Source organism: Tiliqua scincoides, chromosome 7 (assembly GCF_035046505.1).
Source record: "Tiliqua scincoides isolate rTilSci1 chromosome 7, rTilSci1.hap2, whole genome shotgun sequence".
Classification (NCBI taxonomy): domain Eukaryota; kingdom Metazoa; phylum Chordata; class Lepidosauria; order Squamata; family Scincidae; genus Tiliqua; species Tiliqua scincoides.
This window is the reverse complement of record NC_089827.1, coordinates 34330381-34348819: the sequence shown is the minus strand read 5'-3', so window position 1 is coordinate 34348819 and position 18439 is coordinate 34330381. Positions and strand designations below refer to the sequence as shown.

The window sequence follows — 18439 nt, the reverse complement described above, 5'->3', positions numbered from 1 at the left end:
ATGTGCACTGAGAGCCATTGAGAAAGTCAAAACCACTGACTTTTTACATTCAGATTTCTCATTGCTCTTTAACTTCAGAATTGTGCTCCTGGCACCCCACCTATGTTTTTATGCCCCATCAGAGATGTGGCAGCATATCCATGTGTGTATGCACATCTCTTTCCTTTATTGTCATTGTAATAATGAGCCTGCAAGACTTCCATGTAAGTAATGAGTTCATTAATTACATTGTAAGTACAGGGTCAGCCTTGTTATACACGGATTTTTTATACAAGGATTTGACTCAACATGAATGGCTACTGCAAATGAGAAGGAATATGCTGATCCCTGGTGAAGGGGAAAAAATGCATCCCTTTAAAATCACAGTTTTAAAAAACTGCTTTTCTTACTGTTGTAGAGAGACAGTCATGCAAGCAATCATTCCATCCTTCAGCTGAGCCTGGCAAAGGCAGGGAGTCTTTGCATTTCTAATTGCTGACTACCTCTCTACAACAGTAAGAAAAGCTGATTTTAAACCACAATTGTAAAGGGACTTTTATTTGTTTATTTTTTTAAAAAAGAACTTTTATTTAACACATTTTATGGTATCATCAGGGAGTCTCAGAATCAATCCCCTGCAGATGTTGAGACAAGACCTTATTCCAATAGGAGCAAGAAACCTAAAGTGGGTCTTTAAATCTATTTTTCCACTGATTTATTTTATCCACTGATTTATTTTATCCACTAGGGGTTCCACAACAGAACCCTCGTGGATAATGAGGGATTATTTATTTATTTGTTTGTTTGTTTGTTTATTATTATTATTATTATTACAGTATTTATATACCGCTTTTCAACAAAAAGTTCACAAAGCGGTTTACAGAGAAAAATCAAACAACTAACGGCTCCCTGTCCTGAAAGGGCTCACAATCTAAAAAGATACAGAAGAACACCAGCAGGCAGCCACTAGAAAAGACACTGCTGGGGTGAGGAGGGCCAGTTACTCTCCCCTTGCTAAAAAGAGGAGCACCCACTTGAAAAAGTTCCTCTTAAGGATGACCTGTAATGAGCCTGCAAAACTTCCATGCTTGCATGCAGAACTTTGGATTCAGTCAAGCGTGGAGGACAGCTCAGCTTGAATTGTATGTGATGTGAGAGTAGGTAGATAAAAACAGATAGGTAAATCCTCACTTGGCTGGTTGCTTGTAGTGAGGAGGAGGCAGAGGATACCTTCCTGAATGGGAAGAATCTGGCTTCCTTCTTTTTTTTGGCCATCCGTGTAGCTAATGTGTAGAAAAGATATGTAGGCAGGGAAGGTTGGGAACACTTTTATGGTCATCTCAACTTGTTTGTTTGTTATTGAATTCATTTTTGAAAAACATTTTATTTATTTATTCTGAAGCTTTTGGCAAAAAAAAACTACCCTGTGGCAGAGACCAGATTGTCCTCCTTCCCCTTGCTTCCTTAGTCACTTCCTTAGGGCAAGTGGCAATTGCATTAGAGCAGGGGTGCCCAAACCCCTGCCTGGGGGCCACTTGTGGCCCTCAGGGACTCCTAATTTGGCCCACAGGGAGCTTCCAGACTCCAATGAGCCTCTGGCCCTCTGGAGACTTGCTGGAGCCCACACTGGACCAACGCAACTGTTCTCAGCATGAGGGTGACTGTTCAGCCTCTTGCATGAGCTGTGGAATGAGGGCTGCTTGCTGTTTAACATCTGTGATGCAGCAGTGGCAGCGAAGGAAACACTGGGCTTGCTTTGTGCAAGACATTTTATAGGCCTCAGCTATTGCAAGACATTCATGCATATAAGTTCCATCTCTAATATAGTCATTTATGTAAATTTATTCAAGTTTTATTTCTGGTCCCTGACACGTGTCAGAGAGATGATGTGGTCCTCCTCCCAAAACATTTGGACACCCCTGGATTAGAGGGGAGGTGCAGGGCATAGGCACAGCCTCCTCAAAGGAAATTGGCTCAGAGTGACCAAGGTTGGGAAGAGAAGTGTTGTCTATTTATTTTCTAATGGGTATCAACTCAAACTGTTGAAAAGGCTTCTGTCCCCCACCCCATTCCACTTCTGATGGTGCTTTAGAAGCCCTGGGTGTTTGATGTTAGTGAACCATTTGTGCACTTTTGAGTGAACTCCTAGATTTGCTTGTGTTTTTTTTTCTTTTTCTTTTTCAATTTCTGTCTTTTGTGTACACATTCTCTATGCAACATGTCAGGGACTCCATCCAGGGCTTGAAATGGGAAGTCCCCAGAACTGTGTGTGCTCAAGAGTGGAAGAGAATAGGGGTGTGCAAAACCAGCCCCTTTATGGTAGGCAGCACTGAAGCTTCTGGAATAGTGTAGAGATCAGGAGCCTAGCCTTCTGCCTCTTCTGGGTTCAGAGCTGTTGCTCTTGCTTGCTGAACTTCAGGCTCCAGTTTCTCCAGGTTTCAGATCTAGCCCAAGCCAGCAGTGCAAGCCTCCAGCTGGCTTAAATGAAAAAAACAACACCAAAAACACCAAAACCTTATGAGCATAATGGGTAGCTATGTTTAAAGCAATCCTGCTATAATTGCAGAGTAGCAAATTGGGCACAAAACACATAATGTGAGCACAGCCTTACACCATAATCATAAACATATTTGCATGGAAGAAAGCACCACTGACTTCAAAGGACCTTGATTCCAAGCATCCCTTTGAATACTTGGAGAGCAAGCGGGACAATCACTGCCAAGTGCACAGTGCTGCAAAGAGAAACACCCAAGGGATATTCTTCACATGTTAGCTTCATCACATCTCACGTTAACTTTTAATAGAAGAGTACTGTTGCTGGGCCAGAGTGAGGTCCTCTAGGCACCAGCAATGTTTGGCATTGTGACAGTGTAGTGGTGGCTGGAATGGTATTGCTTTTATTATTTACCTTTCTAGTTTGCCACTCCTCCAGGGAGCTCAGGACAGCATGCCTGGTTTTGCCACCATCCATTTGATCATTGCATCAAACTTGTGGAGCAGATTCCTGCCTGATGCTTTTCTACAGTATCTCACCCTCTCCAGATGCTCCAGAAAGCATATCAAGTTTTCTTGTCCTTGTTCCATGTAGCTCAGTATCATCTGCACTGATTGATAACAGCTCTCCAGCCTACCTGGAGATGTCAGAGGCTGAACCTGAAACCTTCTGCATGCAAAGCACATGCTCAATCACCAAGTTATAGCCCAGCCTCCTTCCAAGAGAGAAGCAGAGTCTGGGTTATCAGTCCAAGGGCGCAATCCTAAACCCTTATGTCCGTGCTTTCCAGCATTGACATAAGGACAATGAAGCTCCAAGGTAAGGGAACAAACATTCCTTTACTTTGAGGAGGTCTCCGTGAGTGACACCCAACAGCAGGATGCAGCACATGTCCCATTGGCACCATTATGCCAGTGCTGCAAAGCACTGACATAAGGGGTTAGGATTGCACCCCAAGGTAGCCACATTTACATGTTCTGGCCTAACTGCAGTCTTCTTTGTAAGTTTGGGCAGTGCTGATATTGACAGATCTCAGCCAGATGCTGAGTTATTCCTTGTTATTTCATTCCTTCTTTGACATCTGAACCTAGAGTGAAGGTTCATCTGTGTTATGTATTATGTTGTGGCCACATGATAAAGATCTAAAACTGTGGCACTTTCATCCCTTCTCCAGTTCCTTTCCCTTTGTTGCTCACATGATCTCTGTCCAATTATTTTGCACATCTAATAGAAACACACAAACCTGCCTACACATAACTTTGGTTTTCATGACCAACACCTATGACCTTAGAATAGTTTGGCCGTCAGTGTGTCTGTTAAGTCTATGTTAAGTCTAAGTCCCAGTCTCTCTACTGGAAAACTAACATGGCAGTTTTGGGTAGTCCTGACCGCTCCAACCCCCTTCAAATCTTCAAAATTCAGGTGTTACCCTACAACATCTAAACAGCTTTGAACCATACACACCAGGCCTAGCGTGTACTCTTGCTCTGGCATGTGAGGGAGAGAGATTACAGAAGGTAATTTTCAAAGTAAGAAAGAATTCAATAAAAATGTCTATCTTAGTCTCACTTGGGTTTCTTGAAACCTGAGTGGTAATTAAAAGACCTTAAGAGTGCTAAATTTTTTAAAAAGCACCTTATTAATCAGACTACATGCATTTCAAAGAGTTTCTCTTTCTTTTTAAAAAAAATTGTACTTTGAATCAAGAGATACAGAAGAAGTAGAGTGGGTGTTTCCGAAATTGATCTGGCAAAACGTTAATAATACTAGTGTAGGTACTTGAAGTGCCCAGATCCTCACTTCTGGTAACAAGTACAAAGAGGGAACAACTGTTATAGCCCAAGGCATGGGAATGTGTTGCTTGGGAGAAAGAAGGCACAGAGCCCATTTTCCTTTGGGCTCCTAGGCTTAAATCATACCTGCTATTCACACTTACTTACAACATAGTCACACAAGAGCTCATTTTCAGTTGAAGCATGCAGCAGATTTTTGTATAAACACAACACCCTGCACACTGTGCTCCCTATGCATGCACAAATCACAGTCCGCTCTTTAAACAAAACTTCTTTTCAATCCTGCAGCTATCTAAACAGAATCTGCCAATTTTGACCACTAATTTGGTTAGGGCAACTTTTTCTCATGTTAGGTCTTTGAAATATTTTCTTGTGGCTTCTTGTTTTCTAACTCCCCAATTCACAGAACATTGGTGGGCATTGGGACTGTCCCCTAACTAAAATTTGAGCTGTTAATTGAACTGTTAATGATTTGATCAAATCTGCATAAATTTGCATTTGCAAAGGACAATAGCTGTAAAAGGAAAAACATACTTCCTTTCTAACTGATGCCCTTGTATCTCCTAATGGACATAATCCTTGAAGAGGAATTCTTTTTTTGTGTGAGAGAGCAGCTGTTGTACTTGCCATGGCAGATTTTATAAACACTCTAAAATAAAAAATCTTTTTAAAACTGTTGACTTTTAAGGGGCACCTTTTTAGTCCATCCAAGTGGCATAAAACAGTGGTTCCCAAACTGTTGGGTCACAGCCACCAGGGGAACCAGAAGCAGGGCATTCCTCCTTAAGGGGAGTGGCCTTGCTCCCATGGCAGCGACAGTGCTGCAGCTATTGCAATGCCGCTGCTACCAAGGGGCTTATTTCTTACCAAGGGGCAGAGTCCTTGCAGGGTCCTGGAGGCTTGTAGCCTACTCCAACAGTCCTTATCTCCAATCAGCAGCTATTTCCTGTGAAAACAGAAGTAGCTGCTGATGAGATATAAGGATTGTTTACAGAAGCCTTGGAGGACATCGGAGGGGCTACAATAAGCCCCTTGGTAGCAGCAGCACTGCGATCGCTGCTGCACTGTTGTTGCCCCCCCTTCCCACCTTCTCCCCACCCATACTAATACTTACCTGGTTCCCAACTCCCCTATAGGTGTTTGGGAACCAGTGGCATAAGATATTTTAGTCTACCCAAAAGCAACTTAAACGGATAAATCTGTGAAATCCTACCTTAATTTTTATTACCTGATCTACCCACTCACATAATTAGTAATTTGCAGTGTGTCAAGCACTGGAAAGGAGAAAGGAGACTAATCTTTCAATTTACAAAAGTCAACCAACCTAATTTCTGGGACTGATAATGCTCACCACAGACAGCTGGGCAAATGGCTGTTTACAAGTCTGCATGGGATTGGCGGAAGAAAATAGCTTACCTTGGATGAAAAACGTTTGGCAGTGGTACTTAAGGGAAGCTGGTGATGTCTTTTAATTGTTCTTTCTGGAACCGTGGAAACTTTTTTCTCCTAGGATCTACACAATCTCTCCAGGGCCCTTTCCAAAGAGGGTAAGGCTGAGCTTGATTTGAGCCCTCTGAGGATAGCTTTCGCCAGTTTCCCATCACAGGCCATACTGCTAACATACTTTATTATGTTTTCAGACAGTCGTGTTGTTTTTAACTGGATTTTGTTTGTATCCGCCTATAGAGTCTTTCCCAAGGACCTAGGACAGGTAGCTATTTTTTTGTCTTCATGATGTTGCATTACAAATATCACCAGAATTTATGTGGTGTTCCTAGTAAGCCGCCTTTTGTAATTGGCTGGTGGTACTTGTGTTTCTCCAATTCTTTATTTTCTACTTCTTTATTTTCTTTATTTCCTACTTTCTAGTTCTTTCTGTTTTCTATTCTGCTGTCACCAGGAACTATCCAGACTTTCTTATTCTTCTTATCAATGATGGTTATGTCTGGTATATTGTGTGGCAGATGTTTATCGGTTTGTAAATCCCAGAGCACTTTGACTTTTTCGTTCTCTACTACTTTTTCAATTTTGTGGCTCCACGAGTTGTTACTTGAAGGCAGTTTATACTTTTTACACAAATTCCAGTGAATTATTGTTGCAACTCTGTCGTGCCTTTCTTTGTAGTCAGTCTGCACAATCTTATTGCGGCAGCTGACCAGGTGCTCCACCGTTTCATGAGAATCTTTACACAGGCGACATTTGCTGTCCATAGATATATTCTCAATTTTGGCTCTACGTGCATTTGTTCTTAGTGCCTGGTCTTGGGCAGCTAAAATTAATCGCTCTGTCTCCTTCTTCAGTCTACCTGTTCTTAGCTAGTGCCAGGTTTTATCGTTGTCAGCATTTCCTGCAATGTCTTTTATGTACTGGCCATGGAGTGCTTTGCTTTGCTTTGCCATTTTTCTTTCCTGATCTTCATGTGATCTTTTTTTATAAGCCAGCTTTGTTGTTATTGTATCACCGTCCCCAGTATTCAGCAGGTTTTCTTGATAAACCAGCTTTAATGCATCTTCTTCACTATATATTCTTGCAGTGCCCTTTTCTCTTCTTGTACAATTTGGTACACTTGTAGCATTCCATGGCCACCTATGCTCCTGGGTAAATAGAGTCTATCAACATTGCTGCGTGGATGTAGGGCATGATTCATTGTTGTTACCTTCCTGCTCTTCCTGTCTAGTACTTCTAACTCAGCCTGGGTCCAGTCTACTATACCAGCTGTGTATCTTATGACTGGAATTGCCCTTGTGTTTATTGTTCTGATGGTGTTTCCTATATTGAGTTTGGCTTTCAAGATCTTCTTCACCCTTCGAATATATTCATTACTAATCTTCCTTTTAACTTCTGCATATTAAATGGTTTCTGCTTGAAGAATGCCTAAATACTTGTAGTGATCTTCTTCTTCCAAACACTTGATGTTGTTTCCACATGGCATTTAAATTCCTTCAGTTCTCACCACTTTTCTCCTGTTGATAGTTAGGGTTGCACATTTGTCTGATCCAAACTCCATTGCTATGTCTCAGCTATGTATTTGGACAGTGAATGTTATTCAATGATTATGGTAATGGTGATTGCCATCTGTGTGTATGGCACTTAACATACAGTGTAAACAAGACAAGTCCCTCTCTTCTAAAAATTGTCTTGTTAGATGAGACTATCTGGTATAGTACTCTGTTGTCTTCAGTATTTACCAAGGTACCTCTGAGAAGCTCACAAGTAGGTGATATATTCAACCACTCTCCCCTGCAGTTTGTCAGCATTTGGTATTTTCCATTAGACTCCCTCTGAATATGGAGGTTCCATAGAGCTATCCTCCATGAATTTGGCTTAACCCTTTTAGATACTGGCACCTTCCTTACTCAGTCCCCATTACCCAGTAGTGATTTTAAAAAATGACTTTGTTGAGAGGGAGCTGAGGTGCTTCCTCCTACAGTCTGCAGGACATTTTGTTGGAAAGTTCTCCTTCCTCAGTTCCATTTCTCTTTGCTCTTGGTTTCCGCAGTCCCTATCAGCAGCCATAGGTGGACGCTGGTTTCTAGCCCTGCGGACAGAGTTGCTGGGAAGCTTAAAATAATTCCACCTGCATGGCAAAAAAAAACAACTTGCAACAAAATTTCAGAAGAGGCCATGACGCAAATTATATAGGCAAACATAACCTGAAAATGTGTTTCAGATGTCTATTAAAGAAGTCTTTCCCTTGATAATCCTTTCTCTGAATGGTGCCAAGATGTTTTTTTCTGATCTCCTGACACCAAAGAAGTGTTGTAGCTAGAAACACAAAATCTGACTGATTTTAAATAAATATATTGTCGTTATCAGGCTTCTAAAGAAGTCTTTTTTTTGCAAAATGGAGGTAAATGAGTGAAATTCTGTAACTAGCTCTTTATCATCTCCATTAAGAGCACTTGTTAGGGGGCACAAATAAAAATCTTGTGAACTTTTTTTAAGAATAGAAAAGGTTATTGTACTGATGGTGTTCAGCATTTGGGAATGATGTTTTTCCCAGAGGTGTGAACAAAGGATTTCATTTCCCACTGTATTTATTTGGAAAGTGCCGAAAATTCTAATGGCAGCCATGAGAAAGCCATTTGAGCTGAAATGTTGGCTGAAATTAATTCACAATCAGGTTTTTTGTGTAAAAATTTCAGGGCTTCATTTCTCTTGATAATTAAACCTTCCTAGGGATTAGTTTTGTGTGTTGTGTGTCCTCCTAAGACTTGCATTTAAACAAAAGTCCAAGTTGGAGCTTATGATGCACTTGTAGCTGCTTAGAACCACACATCTGGGCCCCACCTTCTACACCACATTCTCTAGTACGATCAGCCTGTGTCCTAATGTCATTATATTCTCAGTTCCAGTTCTTTCACCCACTCTACTCTCACTTCAAGTTAATATGGAGCAGGAATGGGCAATACAGAACATTGTGATGTCAGACAATAAATAAGTTATGCTATATATTACCAGGGGGAGGGGGGGAACTAGACTTTCAAGAGCAGCCATGCAAACATAGTTATACTAGCTCTAGCCAATGGATGGTGAAAGACTATGAGTTTGGACCATTTAGAGCAGTGATCTTCAACCTATGGTTTGCAACCCCGATGGGGTGCAAAGCCTCATATGGAGGAGCTGCGGCAACTTCACTCTCATTTATTTTACAATGGCCAGAGGAACTCGGAATAGTGCCAGCACACTCGGTGGCCTGGGATATTATTATCATAATCCAGAAGAGGCAGGACCAGTCACTGCGGCTGTCAGCTTCATTTCAGTCTGGGCTGCTGTTGGGAGAAGATAGCCATAGTGGGCAGCTGCCTCTCTCAGCACATTCCAAATCAACCCAGTGGCTCTGCCCCAAAAGAAGAGCCAGGGATGCAGCTTGTAAAGAACCAGGCTGCTGCCTGCAATCCTAACCATGGCCACCTTCTGCAACCCATGATGTTGGGTGGTACAGAAGGAGGCACAGAGCCAAGTGAGCGGTGAGAGGACCGGCCAGAAGTGATGCACCAGTACAGCCGGTTCATACCCTGTCTTCTCCCCACCTTCCCCCTGCCCATTCTTCTTGCACCTGGCTTAACTGCTCCTACAGGCCTCGATCGCTCTGTCCACTGGCACACTGGCTCCTCACTTTTGCAGCAGCCAGCACTGGCAGAACACACATTCCACCAGCACTACCTTTCAATTGGATTGGGCTGTAAGTCATGGAAATGGGGTTGAGTCATTTATGTGCATGTAATTCTTTTGTTATTGCCTGCTTTTCCATAATTTAAAATAATTTCAGTTTATTATTAACATAATAAATTAGACCCTAAGTTCCTTTGAGGAAGATAGTACTTGACCTACATTGCTTAGAAGATATTATCCTGTATTTGAGACCATACAAGATCAGAAAATCGACTTCCAAATTTGATTGCGTTCCTAAGGTTGTTCTTGCATGCCTGATTGAGTGCTTCTGATATCAGACTTACTGGCCACCCGCAGGTTCTATTACTGTCAGAACGCCTGGGTTTGGTGTGAAACTAAATCATACGCAATCTATGACCACTTTCAGATTTGAGTTTTATTCTTAGCCTTGCAGCTCTGTTCTTTTTTTCAGGGGGGGGGGGGCGGAAAATTCAGGCATCCTTTGTCACAGGAATAGATCCTTGGTGCAATTTTCATTTCAGTGACATACTTGTCTTGTTGTTTGTTCTTCTAGGTAAAGATGATGAAGTTCCAAAGAAGAAGTTGGGGAAAATTCCACTTGAGCCTCAGCCTGCTATACTTAATCTTACTCACCTAGCCAATGGACAGAGCAGTACTAGTGAGTCCAATACTGACCAGGCTGTCCAGCAAGCAGGGCAAAGAACATTTCCTGAGAAAGTCCAAGAAAGTTCACCAAACCACCGAAGAAGGAGAGATTCCCTGGAAAAGAAGCCTTCTTTGAGACACCACAGGCACATGCTAGAAAATGCGCAGGCTGGGTTGCCCAAGAACAGCACAGACAACAAGAAGAGGTCTGAAAGTGAAACTGAGGTTAACTTGAAGCAAAATCACAATGCATCCGCTAACCAAAATTCCAACGCTACTTCCAATATAGGAATTGTACCCAGATGGATTAAACCTTCCAATATCAAAATCACTGAGAAGACTACAAACCTCACCAAGGAGATGAAGAGTCGACCTGCAAACCAGGCCCGTTCAGGAACACCGCCTAGTCCTGGAGGTGATGCGCAGGCATTCAACATAAAGCAAAAGATTCAGGTTTGGGAAGTCGATGAGGGTAAGCGAGGGTCAAATGCTTCACAGTATGACAATGTTCCCAGTGCTGACCTGGAGAATGAAAATTCTGTGGATGAGATGCTAGAAAGGGCCATCTTGCAAAGTCCAAGAAACACAGCTCATTCCAGCCACGCAAGGAAACCGACAGAGAAAACATCTAGTCCACCAAAAATATCCAACAGTTATGCCTCCAGCTCACAACCAAGAATCCCCAGGTTCTCCTCTCAGTCTGACGGGACAGATTTTAGACTTAATATCAAACCTCCACCACCGTCTTACAGTAACCCACCTGTTTACCATGGCAATTCCCCAAAGCACATTACCACCATAATTAATTCCGACGTCATTGCCACGCAGTATAATCAAGGGAGTAGAACTAACTCCCCTGGTCGACCATACGTCTCTGCCTTTTCAACAGAGAAACTTACTGACAAACCACTTACAAATTATTCCCTCAGTCATCAAAATCTTGTTGTCACACCTTCTAGTCGGATAGAGGTTCTCCCATCTGACACTTATGTAAGGAGTCCTAAATCACCTACAGGCATCAGATTTGCAATACCTATGGTGGATTATTTGCCAGACCACCGAAAAAGGTCAGATCCTGCTTATATGTACCGACATGAAGTGTATGGGCCATCCTGGAGTCAAGATGGTAGTCGAAGTCACTTGGGTAACTTAACGAGAAATCCACCTTTTCAGTCAACACCTGTTAAAGACTATAATCTTCCCACCATTTCTGTGGACAGCCCTATAAGATATAGGACTTCCCCACCCTCAGAAGAACAGGGCTCACCAAGGTATCAATATCCAGGTCCCCCAGGTCATTCCCACCACTACAGGCACCAAACTGATGGATTCTCCCTGCATGAATCAGTACTACTGTGAAAAACGGCATGTGCTCACCTGAAAGGCCAGGAGAAAAACACGCAAGATATGCAACTGTTGGGTTGGCAGTTATCCAAGATTAGTATTCTTTATTCTGAACAATTCATATAAGGATACACAAAATAACACTTGCAGAGCTATGTTAAATGTTGACAGAAGCTAAAGCTGAGCACTGAATAGAGCGGAAAAGTTCAGATACTCATAATCATAACAATAGGGTCGTGTGTTCAAGAGGACTACTGTGGTGGGAGGCTGTTAGATTTTAAGTAGCTTACCTAGGAAATGACCTTGTTGCCTAAAAACTTGTAATGCCCCGTTCTGTAAACTGCTCATTGACTGAACACTACAGTTCCATTTGTGTGTTTACCTGTGGTGAGAGAATTACGGAGTCTAAAATTGAGACTTGTATATTCTTGGACTGCAACCACAACATACTTTTTATTTTGTTTTTATTTTTGCTAACTTAATTTATAAACCTTCCATTCACTTAGGATGGGGGAGTTTTCTCACTTTCTCATATAAACTGCCTTGATAACCCGTGAATGAAACCTCTGGGTTATCCAATGCAATCTTTTTACAGGGATGCCATTGTCTCTCGCTCAGTGAGAAAAGAAAGATTGGGCACCTAAACAAAAACATTCTGATAACAGCCAATAAATGGTGCTTACAAAATGAGGACTGTCTGTGAATTGTAGCATGTGTTTAGGGTGTTAATGGTGTTTAAGCCCATCATCTATATTCACATAATCAGAGGCTGTTCTGCAGTGTGATCCTTTTCACTCTAGGTCCCATATGTGTGTTTGATGGGGAGAGGGCAGAAGTGCAACCCAGGGCAGTAATTATATTTTTAGCACATAGCAGTGCTAGTATGTCTGATTGTCTGTGATTACAGAAGCCTGTGCAAGCATTCAAAATGGATGTCTAGCAAGCTACGGGGTCACACTGTCTTATCCCACTCCCGTCTCTCTCTGGTGCCTTAGACTATACTTTTGCATTGTGGCATATGTGGTTTAGAGCTCATGCATATAGGCTCAAACCCCACAAACAACACACCTGAGTTTTGTGGTATCCAGATTGCACAACTTGGGCTCTGTTCATGAAGACCCCTCTGCAAATGTGAAGACTAACATGTGACCAGCTGGTGATGGTGCTGTGGGAATGCTATGGAGATAGGCCAGTGTGATCCTGATCTTGCACCACGCAAATATCTGAACATCTGCACAGAACCACATGTGACAGAATACACAGGTTTCTTTTGTACAAAGTGGCTGTATATTGGGCAGTGTTGTGAATGTACTAAGAGACAATGCACAACAGAGAGATTAAAAAGTATCCTCTCTTAGGCATAACTTTCCTAGAGGCAGTATTTCCCATCTTTGTTCTTACCTTTGACAAAGAGGTTGTCAGTCCCATGAACCACATTGCAGTTTCTGTAATAGTTCATGGTGGTATGTATATCATTAATAGGACTTCTGTCCTTTTGCAGCAACATAGTTTTCCTTCCTTGTTGCATGCCTCTGGTGTTGCCTTTTCTTTTATACTGGAGTTGCCCTTTGGGCCACTGTTTTGAGGACACCATGGTCATGAGTGGATGTGGAGTCCCATGAATTTCACCGGTGTTTGTTTTGGGGATGTTCCAAAGATACCCCTGAACCTGTATCCATCAATCCCAAAGCAGCATGTGAACAATATTTTTGGGTTTGTCGTGCACTTAAATTCCCTCTCACATGCACGCACCCACTTCTTGCAGATCTAGGGGCAGCATCTCCTATGCAGATCTCCAGTACCTACAGCAAGTAGAGGGGTAGGTTTTGAAGCCCAAATATCCTGGCACTGCCAGAGCTTCTGTGAAGGCAAATGCAAAATTATTGCAAAAATTCAATTTGTGATAGTTTATACCCAGGCTGGGTTTTGTGGGGTCTCAAGACAATATCTGAATCATTTGATATCCTCCCCACTTTCATCTTGTAAGCCTGTGTATGGATGCCTTCTTCACACCCTCGTTCTTCCTTCTCTGTTCCCGTAACAAGCTTGAGCATCTTACTTTTCTTGAGAGCAATAGACGTATGCCCGTGATTGGGCTAGTGCTGCTGTTACCATTAGGCCCTTAAGAGATTATTGTAGGTGTAGAAGTTTAATGTTGAAGTGCTCCCTCATTATCAATAGGAAGCCAGCAGATTCACTGTGACGCAATGCTTTCAAATCAGTGCCTGCAATATGTTTGCTTGGTTTTCTGTATTATATTTTATATAGGCTGACAGGACATCAGGAGGGGATCCTGTAAAATATTCACAGGAATCTCAGTCCCATTGGTTTTCTGTAGGGGTGGTGGCTACTCAAGCTGTCAGGGCCAGCAGCCCTGAACCAAGAGTCAAGATGCATGTGTCATTCTGTGTGAACAGCGGCTGTCCTGCTTGCTTCCATTTCAGGGGATGTTCTGTGACATGCCCCTCATTCTCGGTTTTCCATCCGTTTACCTAAAATGGAAACCTGGGTACGTACTAAGGAAGATGTGCTTGGTGACCTGACTCTTGCCAGAATCAGTGTGATTTTCAGCCTAATCCTTTGGTTTTCCCTGGCATAGCATGCAGCCATGCTAAAATGGGCTGGGCTGCATGCTGTTGGGGGGAGGGGGTAGATCAGAAAACTTGGGAGAAGCAAGGGAAAATATTTGTCCTTACCTCCTTGTAAGCCAGCAGATTGCCAATGGGTTTTCTCAAACCTGTGCCAGCTCGTCACAGCTGGCGCACATCTGAGGAGAGAAAGGACATGTTGGGAGGTCAGGAAGGCAATAGCATCCAGTGCAAGTCACCCATGCTGGATGTCACCCTCTCCTGCCTCTGACATGCCTTCCACCCTCCCCTGTTCCATCCCATTCTGCTCTTCCTGCTGATTCACCATTGTTGGTGGTTGTGTGCTGGCACCATTACAGTGGCTGGAAAACATATTCTCCAGCCAGAATGCTGGTCCTGGAATTACAATAGGATTGGGCCTTTAAGTGGAATTGAAAACCCTAGCTCTGCGGTTTTCAAACTCTCAGGGAGTTTGAAACCCACAGTAAGTCTTTGCGGGGGCGGGGGGAGGCAACAGGGGCAGGGGAAGGAAGCGACGCGATCCTCAGGATTGCGTTGCCCAGGGGGCTGCAGGGACTGGGGTGCACCCTCCAGTCCCTGTAGCAGCCATCCCTGGGTGCAGGGAGATGTGTGCGAGTGCCTGTAGGGCTCCCCAGGTCAGGGAAAGTGAGAGTGGAGAGATCCCGCTCCGCTTCCTCAAACCCGGAAGCGGAGCGCGATCTCTCCACTCTCACTTTCCCTGACCTGGGGAGCCCTACAGGCACTCGCACACAGCTCCCCGCACCCAGGGCAGGCTACTGCAGGGACTGGAGGGTGCACCCCAGTCCCTGCAGCCCCATCAGAAGGGAAAGTAGACCAATCGCGCTCCGCTTCCAGTTTAGCAGAGGCGAGGCACGATCGCCCCACTCTCACTTTCCCTGACCTGGGGATCCCCGCCAAAGGTCGTGCCTCCTGGCTGCCCCCACCCCTTAAGGGGAAAGAGGCCAGGACCCTCAGGCTGGAGTGTCGCGATGACCCAGTTTGAATACCACTGCCCTAGCTCAAAATATCACATGGACAATTATTTAGAGTGCTTTTCAAACTGAGTACTGGTAAGCGTCAGGTTGCAAATGAGATGCGCCTTTGTTGGTTAGACATTCTTTTCACCTATAGTTTGCTTTGAAGTTTTATCTGATTGCACTGACTGAAGATTTAGAAGTACAAAATGTAGAGTTTCTAAATTAGGCTTGTGGCACTTGTGCCTCCAAGTATTTGCCCCTTCCCTCTTCCCCTTTTGGCAAAAGTCCCAGGAAAAACCAAGAGGTTTGTCAGGTCCCTAATGGGCCACTGTACACAGCTGGTGGGATGCATTTAGTATTGGCAACTCATGAGTTACACACTCCCACTCTAAACAAAATGCTTTAGTGCCTATGGTCGCTGGAGGTTAGCGCTGTTGATGTTTTATGGTACCGAAGTCTTTTAAAAGAAAACCACTGAAGTAACACTCAGTCAATGTGACGAATGTTGTATGTATATAGCAAATGTGATGTAATTTTTAATTGGTAACTGGGTTTTTGTTTTTTTAAACTAACCCAGTTGAATGCAGCAAAATAACAGTAACAGTACCCGAGTCCTGCTCTGGAGAACAGAAGGCTCTAAACTGACAGACGCATTCTTTTCTTTTATTCTCTGTTCTGACTGATGTACTGCCGTATAGAAATGTATGTATATAATAATGTGGCAATGTAATGGTCCCAGAGTTTTAAACCATGGCTTTGTGATTCATAATAAATATAATAAAATAAAGCTGTACAATTCTTCTGGATGCTAGCAGCAGAAAGATAGCTGCTCCTAAAATATGTATTGAGACTAGTAAATACTGTAGATTTTTATATATAAAATATATACATGCTATTTTTCTTATGTCATCTTTGATAGTTTTTTTAAAACTGTGTGTTCCTGTTTTGATGTGATCTGTATTTTTAACATGTTAAAAATGATTATGAAGCCTATGCTGTCTTCTGTGCCTGTCTCAAGACACATATTTTTATCAGGTTGTCACCTCCCCAAACTGGACTGTGTGGACTGGTGGCTCAAGGACTCTCCACCCACACCCCATCCCAAGGAGGTAATTCTATGTCAAAGGCTGAGGGGGAAGGAAATGGCCCTCTGAGTGTGTGCCCAGAGTAAGGATGATGCTGTGAGGACACCATTTAGGAGTGGTTTACAGAAATGCTTACCAAGCTGCTCACATGTTATATAGTCCACCATCACTGCTTATCTCAACAAATAGGGCCCCGGTCATTCATAACGACAGCTGCTGGCTGTGTTCCCAGTTCTGGTGCCTTTGGCCACCTGGCTGAAGTAGCTCAACGAAGGGGGGGGGCTGTGTCTGGCTGTTTCCTGGGCTCCCTCCTGGTGCCCATACTAATCTTGAAATCCTCCTCTTGCACTGCCTCCTATCTCCCTCCTTTGCGTTTCCTGCACTCAGTGGTGTAGCTAATGATCATGAAGCCCAGTGCTAAGCTCAAAATGTTGCCCCGGAAGTGATGTCACAAACAGAAGTGATGTCACACCTGGGCTTTTAAAAAATGAAAATTGGGAGGAACCCACCTCCTCCCCCCAGCAGCTCGCCACCCACTTGTTCTGCTGCCTCCCCCCAGTCAGTGGCATAGCTAAGGCAATTATCTACTACCTGGTGTCAAAGAAGATTTGTAGCTCTCCCCCCTCCCCCAAGAAAAAATCAAATTTAATTAAGTAAATAAATGAAAAGTGTGTCCCTGATCGGTTTGAGACACTGTGTTGGGGTGAAAAGGGATGGTTATTTTCCCCCTGTTAAATATAAAAAGGGCACCACTTGAAAAAGTGCCTTTTTACCCAGTTAGCAGGAGTAGCTGTGTCATGATACATGGAAATAAGAGCTGACTCATATTAACACCGTATTGATTTCATGCTGTATCATGATAACATGTTATTGCAACATGTCAATAACATAATAATATTTCATTGGCTCTCAGAACAATCAATCTTATAAGTCAGAAGACTTAAGAAAATCCAGTTGAAAACATAAGGCAGTTGTGTTTTCATTTTCTGGTTAATTAGCCATAACTTTTGATAGAATACAAATATTCCAATGCAGTTTGTTTCATTGCATTCTGCATTAAATTACCTTTGCAATGACATACAACATGATGGTATTATTCATACATACCAAGATTTTCACAATTTTGGTCACTATTGTCAAGCTCACTATTGTCAAGCTTGTTGCCCCCCTAAAGCTTGATACCCAGTGCAACCACTACCCCCTGCACCCCCTTACCTACGCCATTGCCTGCACTCCTTTTCTTTCAGCCTGCCTCTGTTCCATTTCTTTTTTTCATTTCAACCCAGCCCCTCTTTCTTTTGATACCAGCTGTTTCTGAGTGCTGTACTCTTCTCTCACTCTTCCATTCTTCATGTCTCTCCCTTGTCCACAACCCCTTTCCCTCTTGCTTTGTGTTGCCAACATACAGCCTCAGCTCCATCTTGCTCCCCCAGTCACATTTCGTTCTAGTGCTGCTATCTTTGTAGCCTTCCCTCTGTCCTTGTCTCTTGCTTTCCTGGTCTCCCCTTACTGCTGTCTTACTTCTCTCATCCCAGACTATTCTTTTTCCCCTCCAACCTGTTGTCTCTACAACGTCCTCCATCCTGCTCTTGCGTTCTCCTTCCTCCTCTGTAGTGGTAGCTCACTCTTCTCCTCAGCCTCATTTGTCTCCTTTCCTCTCCAAGACATTGACATGTGTCAGTGGTGTCAGAAAACCCTGCCAAGGTTTGCCTTGCCTTCCTCATGCTCTCAGATTCTATTCATTACTCCCAACAAGGAGAAAGTTTTGACAAAAAGAGTGGGCACGCAAGTAGCTAGATATGGTCCTTGTGTGCCTCTAAAAGAATAGCAAGTTTCCAGTTAATGGAAACCTGCAGCGTCAAAGTGTACCTATTTGACATGTGCACAATGTCTGGAGTGCTTTTGAAGTTAATGTTTTTAGATGTCCTACCTGCTGGCACACCAAATGGTCAGGCTGGGAGTATTATAAACAAATCACACTTCGAAGGTGAGAGACCCCATGTTCTTCTGCAATCATTGTAGTCATATGGGGTTTCCTCCTCCTACATCAAAATAGTTCCGTACCCAGGTCTTTGGGCCCTTTGTTCACCCGTAGTAATTATACTGCTATATTATTTCTCAAATGGTTGGTTCTCTCGCCCACCACATCTTTACAAGTGAATCATGTTCCAGTGCACATTCAGAAAAAGGTCTACAGGGAGGGCATCATAATTTCCCTTTCACTTGGATTCATGGACTCAGTGGGAGTGGGATTTACCATAAGGCAGGGGAAAAAATCAAACCCAGCTTTCCATATGTCTAATTAGCTCCAAGTTGGGATAATGGGGGTAAACAACTAGCTGTCAAAAGAGTGGCAAGTAATTAGTATGCAAAGAAA

General features: G+C 43.2%; 1 protein-coding gene across 5 annotated transcripts in view; it reads left to right on the top strand.

Annotated features, from left to right (window-relative positions):
- Positions 1-14479, top strand: part of USP6NL (USP6 N-terminal like) — a 182269-nt gene extending 167790 nt beyond the window's left edge. For all 5 annotated transcript variants that reach the window (XM_066634374.1, XM_066634371.1, XM_066634373.1 and 2 more), the window contains one exon: positions 9956-14479. In XM_066634374.1, the coding sequence (XP_066490471.1) occupies positions 9956-11406 (1451 nt within the window). In that variant the 3' untranslated portion in view covers positions 11407-14479. The remainder of the gene's footprint in view (positions 1-9955) is intronic.
- Positions 14480-18439: the final 3960 nt, after the last annotated feature.